A 19,744-nucleotide genomic window follows, 5' to 3' on the forward strand; every position below is an offset into this window, starting at 1 on the left:
CCTCTCCGAATGCCGCACAAACGTGTCCCTTCACAGCCACATGCTGCCAGACTTCTAATTGAGGTGAGTGTGTGATTTGCTTAGTCTGTGCGTGTAGCAGGGATGGGCTTCAAGAATCTTGATTCATGAAAAAAAAAAATCTCATCGATGACAGTTTTAAGTTTTATGTGGCTGAAGTTAAGTCATTTCATTGCCTCTCTTAATGTAACTGGAAAAAGAGTACTTATTGTTTTTAAGTCTCTTAACACATCTCTTATCTCTCTATAATAAAACAACTTCTCATCCTAAGAATTTAACATTAGAAGAAGGCTACCTCGAATCCAGGAGGAAATATTGGGAAACGGCACATAATAAATAAGAAGAGCCTAAATCTGAAAGGGTCTCGGAAGTCAGGCCCAGACGTGTAGACCTGCCTGGGCTGCTGGCGAGAGTCACTGCATATTCCTGAGCAGAGGGCTGCACCACGAAAGCAGGGCTAAGAAGGATGAAAACAGTCCCTTCTCGAAGGACGTCACTGCCCTTTCCTCATTCTTTCTCGTTCAAACTCTGTCACTCTCTCCCTCCCTGCCCGCTTCCCTCTCTTCCCACCTCCTTGCCCACTGCAGCGGTAAAGATGATCACTGCTATTTCAAAACTGCAAAATCTTCAGAGTTATGAAGATGTTTGGTTACTCTCTAGATGGTGCTCTATCCCATCTCTACTACAGTTGAAGAGCCTTGGTTTTTCTAGAGTCCCTGCCAGATAGAAGTCTGGGTTCGGGGAGAGCCTCTCTTCTGTAGCACTCACAGCAAGGAGGATAACAGTTGTTGCAGAAAGTTAAAGGTTTTCTATGGTGGCTGGCTTCCAAACTGGCAATCAAAATAATGGGGCCCATCCCTTAGACAAGGAAACCCAGCTACCTGCTTCATAATAAGACCACGGGTAGCAAATGAAAAAAATCACACACCTCACTAGCACGTTCAGAAAATCGAGATACAGTGTCTACTACAGAGATGTGGGATAAATGGTATTTTTGTTGTACAAAAAGACAGGCCTTGCAGGATTATCCTAAGTTAGGCAAGCATTCTTCATTGTACCCCAATAACTCTGGGTTCTAGAAACCAGGTAACTAAAAATTTCTCAAGACTTCCAGCAGAGTTTGGAACTAGAATTGGGATTTCTTTTTTTTTTTTTTTTTAAGATTTTATTTATTTATCTGACAGACAGAGATCACAAGTAGGCAGAGAGGCAGGCAGAGAGAGAAGGAAGCGGACTCCCCACTGAGCAGAGAACCCTTATGTGGGGCTCGATCCCAGGACCCTGGGATCATGACCTGAGCTGAAGGCAGAGGCTTTAACCCACTGAGCCACCCAGGCACCCTAGAATTGGGATTTCTACTAGGGAGTAAGGCAATAGAGAAGGGATAAGGACTTTCAGCAGCATGCCACAGAGAAACAAGTCAAGGCTCTTTTCAGATTTATCATCCCTGCCTGCTCCAACTTCCAAGTAATAAATACGGCTGCTTGGTGACTTCACATTAACAGCTACTATCGCAAAACCTGGAATGTGTGAGTTTTGTTTCACGGAATTATACTAGTTAAAAGAAAAAGTAGAAAAGAAACACCTAAAACAGGTATAAATCAGTACATTAGAATCCCACAAATGACTTTAATAATGAAGGTGAAGTTTTGGTTCGGTCACTACGTTTGAAGTGTAGAATAAATATAAATTGTGTCTTTAACAAATACCTAAAGAAAAGAGTTGAACTCACCCACCAAGTAAAAGCTGATTTGCTTTTCACTATTGCCATCTACCGTCAGCCGGTGAACAGATTTTCCACGAAGGCTAAAACAGTGTAGGTCTACAATGGATCCAGCAGGTGGCAACACCAGATCAACAAATCAACTCCCCAGCAAAACCAAAAATACATAAATCACTAGATCTGTTTATAAATAAATAAACTACAAGTGGATCCAAAAGTCCTTAATTTTTACATTAAAAGCAATCTGTTCCTGCAAGAATCACTATTAAACTGGCAAATATGAGGGAAGGACACTGAGGCGGCAAAACCACATGCTGGCTTGTGGCCTTGATATTCAACAATTACCACATACCCATTAGGTTCTTGTACAAGGAAGACCACTGAACAGTCTGCTTCAGAATGTACCTGACAACATTACAAGGTTATTTCGGCTAGATCTACGTTAAGGACACCAATTTTATATACCATTTGTAATCTCCTATAATACTGATGGTGTTGTACGCATCAGCAGCCCAAGTAATGGGCCGCTGATTGAGAACTTGGCGTAATGTGAAGCGATGCTCCCCAGGGTCTTCGATGTTCGTAAAGTATTCAAAGACGCCAGTCTGATCAGCAAAATTCGGAGCTTCGCTAAAAAACGGGTAATCTGTTCAGAACACAATTAAATTCTCTGGTTAGTATAAAATTCTTACAGAATCTCTCTCCTCTGATATTTTATGGCACATTTTTTAAACACTTTTGAGAAGTCCTAAATAAGTAAATGATACTTAGAACAAGCGGAAGTTTAAGGGTTAAGTTAATGAACTATATCATCATTATTATTCAATACCATTATGATCAGTTTGATAGACAGACTTTACATATTTAATCCATGCAACTGCATAAGAGGAAAGATCATAAGTTTTAGAGAAAGGCAGACCCAAGATTTAACTTCTTGCTCAGTCTGTCCCCCTGGCCAACTTGTTTAACTGTCCTGTGTCTCAAGCACCCCCCTCTCCACGTGGGCATGAGGATAAGAGAATTAAATGAAAGAAAGCACGTCAAGTGTGTACATAAAGCAGCACCTAGCAAGGGCTCAATAAGAGCTAGTTTTGTTATTTCTAGTGTCTGCCAAACAAGGTTCTAAGTCATCAGCTGACAGAAGATTAGGAATGGCTCACTATGTCAATCACAGAATTTAAATATTCCAACTTTTCTTTTCTATTTCTAAAATGGAGCAGAAGCAGTTGGGCCTCAGCTATATTTCAATTTTTTTGGGGGGTTTAATTAAATTACACTTTTACAATGACAAAGGCTAGAGAAGAGCAAATTTAGTCATAATCTTACAGCTAATTTCACACTTCATGCTTTTCTAAATGTTTTCCTATTCCTCATTTGAGAAATTAAGAAACACATAAAGGAGCGCTACAGCCTGACTTATAGTTTTTAGTTTATTTTGCAGTCAGTAAAGCATTACATTTTAGATTTGAAGGTTTAGAATTGCTTTTCGGTTTTCAGATCATAGAATAAGTAATTCTGGTGTTGGGGGAACTTCTCTCTTATTCATGAGGCCGTATCCCACACAGACTCCTATACTGAAGACCAGAGGAGTTACTTTGGCCACGACACAAGTGAGCAACAGACTGCAAAGACATTTCTGGTGGCCTGTTCATGCACTCTCTAAGAGGCCACTTCAGAGAACTGGCAGGAAACGAAGCACAGAGCCTCCGAGGGTCCCTGTTGTCTCCGTTCTGCAAATAACTGAGAGGACTCCATTACACAGTCCAAGGGGCCTCGTACTGCAATTAACCCACGTATCTCTTCCTGGGAAAGGTTGCTGAGACCTGCGGCCAGTGACTGACCAGGAGGGGGCAGCAGGAAGTCTCCAACCTGCCGTGCTGCAAAGAGCAACCCTGCAGACAGGAGGTTCAAGATGCTCTCTCAATGGCAGTCCCCTTCCCTGTTTCTCTCCTACAGCTACGGGTTTTAGGAGCAAAGAAGAGAGCTCCCTGACCCTGTCTGTGAGATCCAGAAGCTGTACATTTCCTGCTCACCAAGTTCTGTCACTTACTGAGCGATCTGGGACTATCCCCACAATGACTGTGCCTTCCAACTTTTCAAGCAGCTTTCTCATGTTACCTAAAATCAAAAGCTTTTCTAACAGCTTTAGGACAGATCTTCCTAGAAAACCTGGAGGGTGCAAGCATAAAATTCCCAGGTAGATAATAAGGTGAAGCACCCACGGGGAGCCTAACTGCCCTCAGCATTCAGTCCACTAGCCCTGCGGAAAGTGAAGGACCTTGACCTCCGCACTCATTGAGGAAACTCATTGAATGGCTTTCATGAGGTGTGAATAACAGGGCATTGGCAGGGTCACCAACCTTAAGCTTCCCCCAAACCAAGTTAGGATTATAGCTTTCATTCTCACAATGACCTCTCCGTTTTTTCTGGCACTGAAAAATACAGGGCTCACAAGCTGAGTCACCTTGAGGTAACAGAGAAACAAGGTCTCCGTTACTGCGTGGACACGGAGAGCTACCCTTTACAGGAGTTCTATCGCGCGGCCGTCTGACAGGTAGAAATCTATCCACTAGCGCTTAAAAGGGAAACCATGTTAAGTTTTAATAAAAACAAACAAACAAAACTTACCAACATCGAAATCATCTTTATACACCTGTGGGAAGGGCCTGGACTTTGGAGGCAGTGGGTAGCTGCCCTTGGTCCCTGTGGTGAGTGTGGTGAGCGTGAAGAGCTCGTCCTCCTGCAGCTCCAGGGTGAAAGTGCCGCCGCTGTCGAGAAGCTGGAAAAGGAAAATGCAGAGGTCAAGGCCAGGTGCTTCGGCTCATCTCATTTGGGCAAAATCAACTTTTTGAAAAGTCAACTTAAAGGAAAGCCAGACTCACTTCTGCTAAAACTTCATAACCACTCAGGAAGGCCACACCCAAAATCAAGGCCTTGGGATATTTTTCTTTAAGTTATTTAGAAGTTATATAAGTTATTTACAAATTATACTTTGTAGATAGGATTTTAAAAGAATTTCTCTCAAAAGTGACATTAAAGATGTGGAGAAAAAAAAAAAAAAGAATTTCCCTCCATGGAGGAAGAAAGACTAGATGACACCAAAATTTCTATTTGTCTATTCGTTGCTATTACACTGTAAGCTCCTCAGAACTCGTGTATATTCAATACACATAAATAAGAGACCTGCTTATTTACTTTTTTGGACTTTACTAAGGGAGAAAAATCCAAAAAAAAACAAAAAACAAAACAACAAAAAAAAAACCTTCACTGATGACTCAGCTGTTAATCACAGAAAACCTTTAATTATTAAGAAAAAAAGGTCCTATTTTTGACATGTTCAATATACATTTCAATTAGCAAGTTAGATTTATGTCACATTTATGCTTTTGGCAGCTTAATCTTTTTAAGCCACTTCGCCACAAAATAAGGGGGGAAAATACACACCTCCTAGGGTTGCTGCAGGATTTAATAACAAACTGTTTACAAACTGCTTCACTCAGTGCATGACCTTCCCTAGAGAAACACTCCCTATATAGAGGTGTTCTGTGCTGCATGCGGACCTCTGAAGACACCACAATGCTTTGCATAATTAACGTAGGCATTACATGTATGCCCATTTCAGGAAATATGAGTTGTTTTTTTTTCTACTTTGACTTCAAAGGGCTTATACCATATCTTCGCTTTAATAATAACTTATTGGTCAGATCTATGAAATACCTAACACCACACTCTGGTTCAGGTAATAACCCAAATGATATTATTTTTCCTGTGGGGAAAATTGATTTTAATATACTATATCTAGCAATTTGTTGTGCAAAAAGCAAACTGCTCTTTTTTTAGAATTTAATGCAGAAATGGTGTTCAATCATTGAGAGTGACTAGTTGATTCAGAAAACATTAATAATTTCCAGGAAAAGTAGATTTGTGTCAATTAGGTGAAGTAATGTGTTCACTTGGACCAATTCACCTTCTTTGAAATGTCTTCTGAGGAACTACCATGTGCTAATAAGTATGATGGTAAGGACCCAGAGTAAAAAGCTAAATAAAGCAGGGCCCCAGTCCTCAAGGGGCCCAGTGTAGTGGCAAAAGTGCTTAACTAGGTAAGCACCTGCTCCTATGGTGCTATGCTGGTGGCTGTGAGCTAGGACTGGTGGGGAAAGCTTCAGCGGAAGCAGCACCTGAGCTGAGTCTTGAAGGACAACAAAGACATGAGGAGAAGGCATTCTAGGAGGAGGAAGAAGCAAGTACAAAGTCACAGAGGGGAGTCAAGTGGCACACCACGCTCTGAAAAGGGCAAGAAGTTTGGTCTGTGAGTACAGGCCATGTTAGTAAAACAGGCATCAAGAAAGGAAAGCCATCTTTTATCTTATGAGGTGGTCACAAGAGTCGTGTGCTATGCTGAGGGATGTGAACACACAGGAAAAATCACTGAGAGACTTTGAGCAATGGAGTGACAAAACTCGGATCTGCATTTTAGACACATCATTGTGGTAGCAGTGTGATGGGTGGCTGGAGGCTGGAAAAACAGGAAAGAGTTTCCAAAATCCAGGAGAGAGATAATAAGGAACGGAAATAAGCAGTAGCAGTGGGAATGGAGAATGAGGACTGCGCAAGAAGAACATGTCAGTGATAGAATGCTCTGGACTTGACCGATGGTGGTATACAAAGATAGGGTGGATGGGAAAGATGGTCTCAGATAAGACTCAATTTTCTGACTTGGGCAGCCAAGGGATGGGGGTACCATTCACCACAACAAACTAAATGCTAAGACCAAACACACCTATACTCCATTATGCCTTGGAGAGGACTTCTAGTTAAAAAACAAAAACAAAAACAGCTGGGGACACCTTTAGCTCTATTATACTTCAGTTACAAAATCAATTATAAAATTAAAATTTCTTAATTCATTAACTAAATATCTGTCCTCTTTTACTAGTTGCAAAGCTCAAAATACAGGAATTTATTTTATAAACTACCCATAGAGAATCCAGTTGTTTAAAAAGAAATCTCGTAGATGGTCTTCCAAGCTTTGTATACCACACCTGTAGCTCTGGTATTTCACTCTGAGGAAAAAACACACACAAAAAGACATGGTTGAGTGGTTCATCATATCTTCTGAGGCTTTCCAAAATTAATACCAGCAAGAATGAACCCCTGATAATGTGCAGTCTATTCCTATTTGCCAAAGACCCACCTCAAATCTTAAATAGTTAATGTTCTGAACGTAGGAAGATATTGTTCAAGCAAATACTTTATTTCTTATAAATACCACAGACTTTTGGCAAATGTTTAAATAAAAAGATTTTAGTGCCTTTGCTTCAAAATAATTACTATTATACCTGTGTAAAACACTTTTTAGGAATTTTCTAGTATTAAAAACAATTTTTATGCAATTAGTAGTCAGAAAAAGCACAGTATTTTCTGTGTCCAAAATTAACAACAGGTAGAAACAGCAAGAATCTGGCGTCTTTTTATGTTGTTGGGTTTTTTGTACAGAGTACTAAAAAGATCAATGCTTGAAAGTTCCTTAGACTACTGACGCTTCATCCAACAAGAACAATTTTGTTACAAACTGACATCTGTTAAGTGTTCTTCAAAGTGACAGAGAGTTTTAGCCACAGGGAGTTTTGCCTCTTAGGCTTCTGTACTGTTTGACTAAGACCATTCAGCAGATAGAAGACACCGGTGCCTGTATCCATTCATATGCAAACACTTCATAGCTCCTAATAGAAGACTTCACTTATAAACTGCTAGCCTGTGATAAAATACATAACTTCTCAAATCAAAACCAAAATGAAAGTCCCACATACTTACAAAGGACCCTTTAAGAACAAAGGTAGCAAACTGATGTGACACATTGAAGTAAGGCAGAAACGGCCGTATACACTTAGAATGTTTATGGCTCTAGGAGGAAAAAAAAAAAAAATCACGTAAGTTATCCAAATGATATACAAGCCACCTTAGGAAAAGAAAATTAAACATTCATTGCCCTAAGATTAACAAAAATGGCACATATTAGGTGATAAATATGAGTTTATTTCAAATTTCTAAAAACTTTTTTTCTAATATAACCTACAATGAAAGTCTCCTGTGAATGCCTAGTCAAAGTAAAGCTCGATGGCATTTCGACTGAATTCAACTGAATCCATGGCTAAACTACAGAGTTATTTTGTGGCACACAGATTAGTTTTTACATTATAATTCTTTTCCAAGTAACATACATCAAATAAAATACAAATACTTGTATGTTTTCACTGAAAAGGCATCTCATCTAAATAGAACCTTCCTATACAACTAAAGTCAGTACGTACGTATAACAAATAGTTCTCACACTGACATCATTTTTTTACTAAACAGTCACTACTACAGATTGGGATCAAAAGAATTATGAGACATAATCCCTACTTCAGGGAATTCAATGATCCCAGAGCACTTAAGCAAAAGGTTCTGGGCCAGGCTTCATGGACAGTAAAAAAAATTATAATTGTAGTTAGAGATTCTGACACCTCATCTTCAGTAAATGATGTACAACTAGAGAGAAAATCGAAAGGATAGAGGTAATTTGCACAATGCTATCACATAGCTTGCCTGGATCGATATCTATAGATCACCTCACCCAGCAACAGAGATGCACAAGCAACATTCACCAAGGAACACTATATTCTTAGCCATAAAAGAACTTTTAATACATTGCAAAAGATTCAAATCACACAATGTATGTCCTCTGTCCACAAGATAAATTAAATCAGATAAATAATAGAAAAACCTCTAGAAAAACTCCAAAACGTTTAGAAACTAAATAACAAATTTCTAAATAATCCATGTCTCAAAGAATAAGTAGAAATAAAAAGGGAAATGAAGAATTTTGAGTTTATCAAAATAAAAATACAATGTACGATTTGTGGGATGCCACAAAAGCAGTACTGAGAAACATATTTATAGCACTGAACACTGATAAGAGAAGAAGGATGTGAGACTTCAGCTTCCACCTGGAGATCCTAGGACAAGAAGAGCAAATTTAAAAACCAAAGTAAGCAGAAGGAAAACATTAAAGATCAAAGGAGAAATCAATTAAACAAAACCCAGAAAAAGGAGAGAATAATTAAGAAACCACAAGCTGATTCTTTGAGATCAATAAAATCTAGCTGGACTAGTCAGGAAATCAAGACAGAAAGAAAGAAAACACAATTTGCCTTTGTCAACAGTAAGAAAGGTGACATCAGTAGAAATTCTATAGATATATGCACAAATTACAGGGACTAACACCAATAACTTTATGTCCAAAAATTGAATAAAACTAAAAAAATTTGTGAAAGACACAAAAACCTGGGACACATAGGTGGTTCAGTCAGTTATGCATTGAATTCTTGATTTCAGCTCAGATCATGATCTCAGGGTTGTGAGACTGAGCCCCATATCAGGCTCCACACTGGGTATGGCACCTGCCCTCTCCCTCTGTCCCATTCCTACCTCCCTCCCACTCTAAAAGAAAGAAAGAAAGAAAGAAATAAAGAAAGAAGAAAAGAAAAGAAAAAAAGAAAAATAAAGATACAAAAACCCAAAGCTTACTAAAAAAGATACAGATAACCCAAGTAGCCCTGATGGCTGTACTGGGAAATTACGGTCAACCCTGAAGCTTTGCTCAAACATGAAGTAAAGCTACTACAAAGTTGTACACTGCCTGCTTGAGCACTGACATATACCCCATGCACACAGAGCCTACCAGCCAAGGCCAGGAGACTTGCTAGCTCCAAACATAAGGAAACCTCTATACAGTCATGTGCTGACCACTAAGGTAACTAAGCAGAGGCTTCAGGGCCACATATAATAAAGCTGACAAAGTACAGAATTTGTTCAAGAAAGTCACTAAGCAAATAAAAAGCAACAACAATAAAGAATAACAACCACAAATGCTAGACAGGGGAGGTATCTGACCTCCAGAGTTGCCACAATATATTATGTAATATGTCTAATATTCAACAAATAATTATGAGATTTGAAAACAAAACAAACAAACAACAACAACAAAAAGGAAAGTGGCCCATACACAGAATAAAAGCAGTCAACAGAAACCATGTCTGACAAAGCCCTGGCATTGCTTGCCACATATTAGACTTACTAGACAAAGACATTAAACTGGGTATTTAAATACATTCAAAGGAAACCACATCTAAAAAACTGAAGTAGAGTTGTACTTCCAGAATGACAGTTTAGGAGCTCCATGAAGCTGTGTCCCTTAAAACTGGTGAAAAATATTTTTTTTTTTTTTGAAGATTTTATTATTTATTTGACAGAGAGAAATCACAAGGAGGCAGAGAGGCAGACAGAGAGAGAGAGGGAAGCAGGCTCCCTGCTGAGCAGAGGGCCCGATGCGGGACTCGATCCCAGAACTCTGAGATCATGACCTGAGCCGAAGGCAGCGGCTTAACCCACTGAGCCACCCAGGCGCCCCTGAAAAATATTTTTTTAAATGGAAATGATCCAGAGTTCCTTGGTGGCTCAGTCAGTTAAGCAACCAACTCTTGATTTTGGTTCAGGTCACGATCTCAGGGTCCTGAGAGCAAGTTCCACATTGGGCTCCATGCTCAACACAGAGTCTGCTTGAGATTCTTTATCCCTATTCCTACCACTCTGTTCCTCCCCCAACATCATCTCTCTCTGTCTCAAATAAATAAATAAATAAATAAACATAATCTTTAAAAGAAAATGGAAATGATCCTATGGGCATGCAACAAATAAACACTTATTCAAGAAAATCTACAAAAACTCAGTAAAAAGAATAAGAACCTGTGACATTTAAACCACGATCTATTCTGTCCCTGCCCCTCTCTTACCCAAGCGGAAGAAAACTGCATGCTGAGTAGATGCAGCCAAAAACAGAGGGCCCCCTCCTCCCAACTCGCAGCTGAAGGCTACAGTAGCTTACTGGGAGAAGCAGGAGGTCAGCGTTTCTCACCACCCACCCCCATCAGATATCTGAGGTCAAGGTTAAGTACCAGCAAGTATGGCTCGGAAGCTGAGGGCTCCCTTCCTCTGCCCAGCTCCCATTGACTGGTTCACCTTGGAATACTGAGATTAATGGGGTCCCAAACCTCCATCTATCAGCCTGTGCTCCTAAATCAGAGGTGTTACTAAGAGAGAAACAAGAGATCTTCAGTAAGATTAAAAGTGGATTCTTCATCAGAAATAACAAAAAGTAACACATTCAAAATGCTCAAAAAAAAAACCCAATGTCAATCAAGAATCCTATATCCAGCAAAATTCTTCAAAAAATGAAGGCAAAATGTACTTCCACTAAAAAAAACTGAGAGAATGTGTTGATACCAGACACAACTGTTATAAAATATCAAAATGAGAATTTCAAGCTGAAAGTAAATGATCACACACAGTAATTCAAATCCACAAACAAAAGTATAGGCAAATATAATTAGTAATTATAAAAGATAGTAAAAATGCCTATTCCTTCTTTCTTCCCATAACTGATTTTAAAAGCAACAACATAAAATAATATGTAAATAATCATATTGTTGGCCTTATAAAATATAGAAATGTGATACAACTGCCAATAATAGCATTAAGTAGCCAGGTGAGGAAAAAACTGTATTAGAATAAGGAAATATTACCAAATAATAACTCAAATCCACAGGAATAAATAAAAACAACCAAAAATAGCAAGTAAAAATAACATTAATATTATAAATACAGAATTTCTCTCCTTTATTCTCTCAGATTTTTTAGAAGACTTAAAATTATATATTAAGTTGTAATTATAACAGGTCTTGTTAGGCTTATAACAGATAGAGGTTTAACATATATAATAACAACAAAAAGTGGGAGAGAGAATAAAGCTCTATAGCTTTATTTTTTTCTTTTTTTTAAAGATTTTATTTATTTATTTGACAGAAAGCATAAGCAGGGGGAGCAGCAGTCAGACGGAGAAGAAGAAGCAGGCTCTCTGTCAAGCAGGAAGCCCACAGCAGGGCTCAATTCCAGGACCCTGGACTCATGACCCAAGTTGAAGGCAGATGATTAACCGACTGAGCCACCCAGGTAACCCAGGAATAATGTTTTTATATCTCACTAGAATTCAGGTAATATGAATCTGGAGTAGATTCAATTAAGTCAATATATACAACCCTAGAACCACCACAAAATAAATAACTCACTAAAATACAGTGGAAAAAATTAAAGGAATTAAAATGTTGTATCAGAGAATATTCACTTAATGCAGAAGACAGTAAAGAAAGAATAGATTAAGAACAAAATGAGACATACAGAAAAAAAGTTGACATATAAATCCAACTATATCAATATTAACATTAAATATGTATGGAATAAACAACTCAATCAACTAATTACATAACAACTAATTACATTTTTAAAAGCAAGATCTAACTATATGCTGTCAAAAGAAGACATATTTTAGATTCAAAGATATAAACAGATGGAAAGTAAACAGAGGGAAAAACATATATTAACAGAAACCACAAGAATAACTAAAGTAACAATAAACAGACTTTAAAGCAAACAAAAAATTGTTACTAAGGTAGAGACATTTTATAATTATATAAAGATAAATCCATCAGAAAAATATAAAAATTATAAACACATATGCACCTAATAAGAAAGACTCTAAATACATAAAACAGAATAAGAGAAAAAAGACCAGATGATTCAACAATAGTAGTTAAAAACTTCAATTAGTTGCTATCAGCAACAGAGAGAACAAGGAAACAGAAGACTTGAACGCTATAAACCAACAAGATCTCACAAATAGCTACAGAATAGAATAACAATAACAGAACATACATTCTCCTCAAGTACATATGTAATGCTCTCCAGGATAGATCATATACAAGGAAATAAAATACAACTCCACAAATTTAAAAGGATTAAAATCAAAGCATATTCTCCAATCTTAATTGAATGAAATTAAAAATCAATAACAAAAAATTACAAAAGCTCATAAAAATGTACCAATCAAATAATTCCCTCCTAAATAAGCAATGGGTCAAAGAAGAAATTAGAAAATAAAATGAACAATAATGAAAATATAACAGAATTGGGGTGTCTGGGTGGCTCGGTCATTAAGCGTCTGCCTTTGGCTCAGGCCATGATGGTCCTGGGACTGAGCCCCGTATCAGGCTCGCTGCTCAGTAGAAAGCCTGCTTTCCCTCTCCCACACCCTCTGCTTGTGTTCCTGCTCTTGCTGTCTCTCTCCATCAAATAAAAAAATAAAATCTTAAAAAAAAAAAAAGAATAAAAATGAAAATACAACATAACAAAACTTAAAGAGATACAATACAGCTGAAGTACCACTTACAGAGTAATTCATAACTATAAATACCCACATAAAGAAAAAGAAATACCTCTATGCTAAGCGAAGTAAATCAGTCAGAGAAAAGCAAGTATCATACGATTTCACTCATACATGGAATTTAAAAAACAGATGGAACATATGGGAATGGAAGGAAAAATAAAGTAAGATTAAAAAAAAAAACACAGAGGGAGGCAAACCATAAGAGACTATTAACTATAGGAAACAAACAGAGGGATGATTGGAGAGGAGGTGGGATGGACATTTAGGAAGGCACTTGATGTAATGATGAGCACTGGGTGTTATATGCAACAGATGAATCACTAAATTCTACCCCTGAAATTAATAATACACTACATGTTAACTAAACTGAATTTAAATAAAATATTTAAATAAAAATATCTCAAAAAATAACCTAATCTTCTACCTACAATCTTTAAAGAGCAAACTAAATTCAAAGTTAACTGAAGGGAATATAGATTAGAGTGGAAATTACTGAAATAAAGAAGAAAACAGAAAAATCAACAGAAGTTGTTTATTTGAGAAGATGAACAAAACTGACAAACCTTTAGGTTTTCTAACCAAGAAAAAAAGGGAAGACAAATTACTAAAATCAGGAATGAAAGAGGAACATTTCTACTAAACTTACAGAAGTTAAATTGTAATACGTTAAGTGAATACTATACATAAACATATGCAAAAAATTAGGTAACACAGATAAAAGAGACAAGTTCCCTGAAAAATACAAACTACCAAAGCTGACTCAAAAAGTAATATAAAATCTGAATATACCTATAAGAAGAGGTTGAGTCCATAAACCAAAACTTTCTTGTAGGAAAATCACAAAATCAGATAGCTTCATTGATTAATTCTACCACACATATAAAGAATTAATACCAATCCTTCACTAATTATCTTAAACATAAGAGGAAGGAACATTTCCCAACTCAGCTTATGAGGTCAGTATTGGGTGAAATACATCAATCAGAGAAAGACAATTATCATATGGTTTCACTCATATGTGGAATATAAATAATAGTGCAGAGAACAATACAGGAAGTGAGGGAAAACGGAATGGGAAGAAATCAGAGAGGGAGACAAACCATGAAAGACTCTTGATTACAGGGAACAAACTGAGGGTTGCTGAAGGGGAGGTGGGTAGGGGGATGGCATAAATGGGTGATGGGCATTGAGGAGGGCACATGATGTGATGAGCACTGGGTATTATATGCAACTAATAATCATTGAACATTATATCAAAACTAATGATATACTATATATTGGCTAACTGAATTTAAGTAAAAAAATAAAATAAAATATAAAAAACAAAGATGTTACAAGAAAAGAAAACTATGCACCAGTATTTCTTACAAATCTGGACACAAAAATCCGCAACAAAATACTAGCAAATCAAATCCAGCAACAAATAAGAAGGATTATACATGAGGATGAAATGGAATTTATCCCAGAAATGCAAAGTTAGCTTAGCAGACAAAAATCAATCAGTGTAATACACCATATAAATATAATAAAAAACAAAACCACATGATCATCTCAATAGATCCAGAAAGTATTGGATAAAATCCAGTACCCTTTCATAATTAAAGCACTCCAAAAACTGGGAATAGAAGGGAAGTTCTTCAGTCTTATAAAAACTATTTACCAAAAAACCACAGCTAACATTACACTTAAGATTGAAATTGTTTCCCCTGAGATCAGAGGATAAGAATGTACATTCTCACCATTTCTATTCCATATTTACTAAAGCACAATTAACCAAGGAAAAAAAGGAAAGGTATCTAAATTGAAAAGAAAGAAGCAAAACTATCTCTATTTGCAGATTACATAAACTTGTATATAGAAAATTCTCTAAGAATCAACTAAAAAACTACTAGAACTAAGAAATAAGTACAGAAAGCTTGTGGGATACAAGATCAACATGTAAAAATTAATTGTATTTCTAAATATTAGCAATGAAAAATCTGAAAATGCTATTAACAACACAATTCATTTAGAGTTATGCCAAAATAATACTCAGAAATAGTAATTGTAACAAAAAGGGCAAGACTTATACCCTGCAGACTATAAATATCTTTAAAAGAAGCAAAAATAGGGGTGCCTGGGTGGCTCGGTGGATTAAAGCCTCTGCCTTCGGCTCAGGTCATGATCTCAGGGTCCTGGGATCAAGCCCCGCATCGGGCACTCTGCTCTGCAGGGAGCCTGTTTCCCCTTCTCTCTCTCTGCCTGCCTCTCTGCATGTGATCTCTGTCAAATAAATAAATAAAATCTTTAAAACAAAAAAAGACAAAAATATAAATATATGAAAAGGCATCCATCTTCATACACTAGAAGATTTACTATTGTTATAATGGCAATACTACCCAAATGATCTACAAATTAAACATAATCTCTTATCAAAACCCAAACTGGCCTCACTGCAGAAATTGACAAACCGATCGTAAAATATCTATGAAAATGCAAGGGACCCCTAATAGCCACACAGCATTGAAAAAAAAAACCAAAGTTGGAGGATCCATGCTTCCTAACTTCAAAATAAAGAGCTATAATAATTAGGGCACCATAACGCTCCCATAAGGATAGATACAGAGGTCAATGCAATAGAATTGAGAGTCCAGGAAAAAATAAAAATAAAAAACCTCATATTTATTGCCAACTGATTTTCAACAAGGAAGCCAAGACAATTCAATAAGGAATGAACAGTCAACAAATGGTGCAGGAACAATGAGATGATACCCACCTGCAAATGATAAAGTTGGACACATATCTAACCCTCTATTAAAAAAATTAAATGGATCAAAGACCTAAATGTGAGAGCTAAAACTATAAAACTCTTAGAAGAAAGTATAGGTATAAATTTCATGACCTTGGATTAAGCAATAATTTCTTAAATATGACACAAAAACATACAAAAAAAAGAAAAATATATATATATTTGATTTCATCAAAATTTAAAACTTTTATACTTGAAATGACATCATTAAAAAGGGAAAAACAACTAATATAATATTGTATGTCAACTGTACTGTAATTTTTTAAAATAAAGTTTAAATTTTAAAAAGGAAGTGAAAAGCCACCTACAGAATGGAAGAAAATGCCTGCAAGTCATACATATGATAAGGGACTTTTACCTAGAATATGTGAAGAACTCTTACATTTCAATAATAAAAAAATAATAAAACTCTTACATTTCAATTTCAAACATCCCAATTTAAAAATGGGCAAAGGGTCTGTCTATATGGGCATTTCTCCAAAGAAGAAATACAGATGGCCAATACACACATGAAAGGATGCCCAACATCATTAGTCACTAGTAAAATATAAATCAAAACTAAAACTAAAATAAGATACCACTTCATGTCTCCAGAACGGCTGTAACAAAGAGACAGGCAATAACAACTGATAACCAACTATCGTTGGTCAGGAAGATGAAAAATTATTTCTATTTGCCAATCATTTACAAAGAAAATGCAATGGAACCCACAAAAAAGTTACTAGAACTAGAGATGAGTTCAGTGATGTTGCAGAAAACAAGATCTTCATACAAAAATCTACTCTATTACTATATACTAGTTACTACTTGAATGCAAAATTTAAAAACTACTATTTACAATAAAATTGAAAATGTGAAATACTTAGCCAAAATTTGATAAATGATATGAAATACCTGTACATTGAAAACTATAAATACTATTCAGAGAAATTAAAGAAAACCTAAATATACTTGAGGCTATGTCTTGCTAAAGGGCTACAAGGCTTGATATTGTTCAAATATTAATTCTCCTTTACTTAATCTATAGATATAATGCAATCCCAGTCAAAATCTGAGCAGGCTTTTTTTTTTTTTTTTGGTTGAAACTAACAAGCTGATTCTAAAATTCACATGGTAGGGGGCACCTGGGTGGCTCCATGGGTTAAGCCTCTGCCTTCATTCAGCTCAGGTCACAATCCCAGTGTCCTGGGATGGAGCCCCCGAGTCAGGCTCTCTGCTCAGCAGGGAACCTGCTTCCCTTCCTCTCTCTCTGCCTGCCTCTCTGCCTACTTGTGATCTCCATCTGTCAAATAAATAAATAAAGATCTTTTAAAAATGAAAAATAAAAAAAATAAAATAAAATTCACATGGAAGTAAAAGCAACCTAGAAGAACCACAACAACTTTGAAAAAGAACAAATCTGAAGAGCAAACACTACCTATTTCTAGGAACTGTTTTATACGCACACATACACACACACACACACACACAGAGTAATCACAGTAGTGGTGTAAAGATACATAAATAGGTCAAAGAAATAGGACAGAGTCCAGAAATAATCCTACATATACTAACTGATTTTCTACAAAGGTGCAAAGGCAATGCAATAGGAAATATGGACTTGCCAGCAAATGGTGCTAGAAGAGACAGATACCCATATGCACAAACTTCTTGGATACCACAGCAAAAGCATGTTCCATGAAAGTACAAATGAATAAACTGGACTTCATAAAAATTAAAAACTCCTGCTCCTCCACAGACACTGTTAACAAAATGAAAAGAAAAGCTACAGACCAGGAAATTATCTTTACAAACCATGTATCTGTGATGGACTTGGACCCAGAATATGTAACACATAAAGAACTCTCAAAATCCAACGATAAGAAAAAGTCAACAAAAAATAGGCAAAAGAACACACACTTCACCAAAGAAGACACATGAAGCCCAAGCACATGAAAAGCTCAACATCATCAGTCATTAGGGATATGCAAGCTAAAGCCAAAATAAAGTGCTATATCATATATACTATGAGCTGAAATGTTTATAAATGATCACAGCAAGTGTTCACAATGATAAAGAATAACTAGAACTCCAATTCTGCTGCTGATGGAGATTTAAAACAGGAAAACTGTTTTGGAGAAGAGTTTGGCAGCTTCCTAAAAAGCTGAACAGAAGCATATCTTTATTATCCAGCCAATCCATTCCTATGTCTTTACCCAAAAGACAAGACATAGATTCCCATGGAAAGCCTGTGCACAAATGTTCCTAGCTTTCTGTGTAGTAGCCAGAAAGTAGAAACAAGCCAAACATCTACCCACAAGTGCATAGATTAAAAAAAAAAAAAATCTATGGTGTGTCCTTACAATGGAATACTACTTAGCAACAGGTGTATCACAATGTGGATGAATCTTAAAATAATTACCCTGAGTAAAAGCAGCAAGACAAAAAACTACATGCTGAACTGGTTCCATGGAGACAAAACTCTAGAAAATGCGAACTAATCTATAGTGCCAAAAAATAATAATCAGGGAAGTCACAGGCTGTGAGGAGAAGCAGGACAGAGGGAATATTTAACAAGGGACATGAGTACCCTTCGGAGGTTTTATCTAGATTGTGACGATGGTTTATTGAGCGTTTACCTACTGTAAGTCATAAAATTGTGCACGTTAATTATGTGTTTGAAGTGAACCAGAATATGCCACCAAAAAATAGGCCACTTTGGTATAAATATTATTTAAAGTTAAAGGTATTTGAGATTCAAAAGATGCCGGGGCAAAGTCTTCTCTGAGCTTCCCTTAGTTTACTCAGAGCAGCAACTTCTGGGAAGTAAGACTGCCACAAATGGATCTACTCTGTAGGAAGGATTTACTCCCAGAAAGGAAAATGGGAATAAAACCTACCCCCAGATCCCTTCTACAGAGGGTTTTTTACAGCCCTGAAGAGGGAAAGACTGCTCTCCAGTATAGACATACAGTGTCACAATCATTCTTGTTTGTTCTCCTGAAAACCCACTTATCTTCCCCAAAAGTCATTTATTTTCCATTAAGTGCCCTTTCTCCCCTTTTCCCTTACTTACTCCTCTAGGTATATATACCCAAATTCTAACCACCCCTCAGGGTTACTCATCACTAAGCATCTCCCATGTGTATGCATGTTGCTTGAACAAATAAACTTTTCTCCTGTGAATCTGGCATTTTTTTTTTGATAGTTTAATAGGTGGGACCTCAGTAGTCTGAACCTAAGAGGGTATAGGAAGTAGCTTCTTCCTCCCCTACATGTTATTTGTCATATGTCAATTACACTTTGGTAGAGCTGGGGTTTTTTAAAAAGGAAGTGTTTCATTATGTTTTCTACTGTTTTTCTAATTCTAAGAGAGTCAGTTAATTCCATAAAAACAACAAAGAATTACCATAGTTTCAACGATGATGGTGAGGTTACCTTGACCATCAGTTAGGGCCACATAGCTTCCTCCTTTCTCTAAGTGACCAACTGTCTTCAGGTAATACCAACCTGGTTGAGTAAACTGAGTGGTATGAGCTATAGAAAAGCAGAGAAAGACCCAATAAAATAGTGATGGAAGAGTTTCTTTAAAAAATAAAGCTGTCTACAGGCTTGAATCTGATTGAGTCTAACAAGCTCTTTTTTATTTTAGAAGAAAATACATGCCAATGTCATGTTTCAACTTTTGAATAATTAATCCAGTTAAATGGTACAATTGTAGTAAGAATAACTATAGTTAGAATTACTGCTAAACATAAATGAACTACACCATTAATTCAAGAGTATTGTCTTTTTTTCCCAAGAATAAAATAATCTCTTCTGAACTATTGTGCCTCTCTATTCAACTCATCCTAATATAACTACAAAAAAAAGACTAAAAATAGTTAATATTACACTTCAAAAACTAAGCTTTATG

General features: G+C 36.6%; 1 protein-coding gene across 1 annotated transcript in view; it reads right to left on the reverse strand.

Moving 5' to 3' along the window:
- GALC (galactosylceramidase) overlaps positions 1–19,744 on the reverse strand; it is a 59,191-nt gene that overhangs the window by 7,629 nt on the left and 31,818 nt on the right. Inside the window, exons 10-14 of the mRNA XM_044231786.1 lie at positions 19,238–19,365; positions 7,556–7,645; positions 6,718–6,804; positions 4,370–4,520; positions 2,207–2,387 (exon numbers count right to left, since the gene is read on the reverse strand). Of these exons, the coding sequence (XP_044087721.1) occupies positions 2,207–2,387; positions 4,370–4,520; positions 6,718–6,804; positions 7,556–7,645; positions 19,238–19,365 (637 nt within the window). The remainder of the gene's footprint in view (positions 1–2,206; positions 2,388–4,369; positions 4,521–6,717; positions 6,805–7,555; positions 7,646–19,237; positions 19,366–19,744) is intronic.

The sequence above is a fragment of the Neovison vison genome, chromosome 13 (genome assembly GCF_020171115.1).
Source record: "Neovison vison isolate M4711 chromosome 13, ASM_NN_V1, whole genome shotgun sequence".
Taxonomy (NCBI): domain Eukaryota; kingdom Metazoa; phylum Chordata; class Mammalia; order Carnivora; family Mustelidae; genus Neogale; species Neogale vison.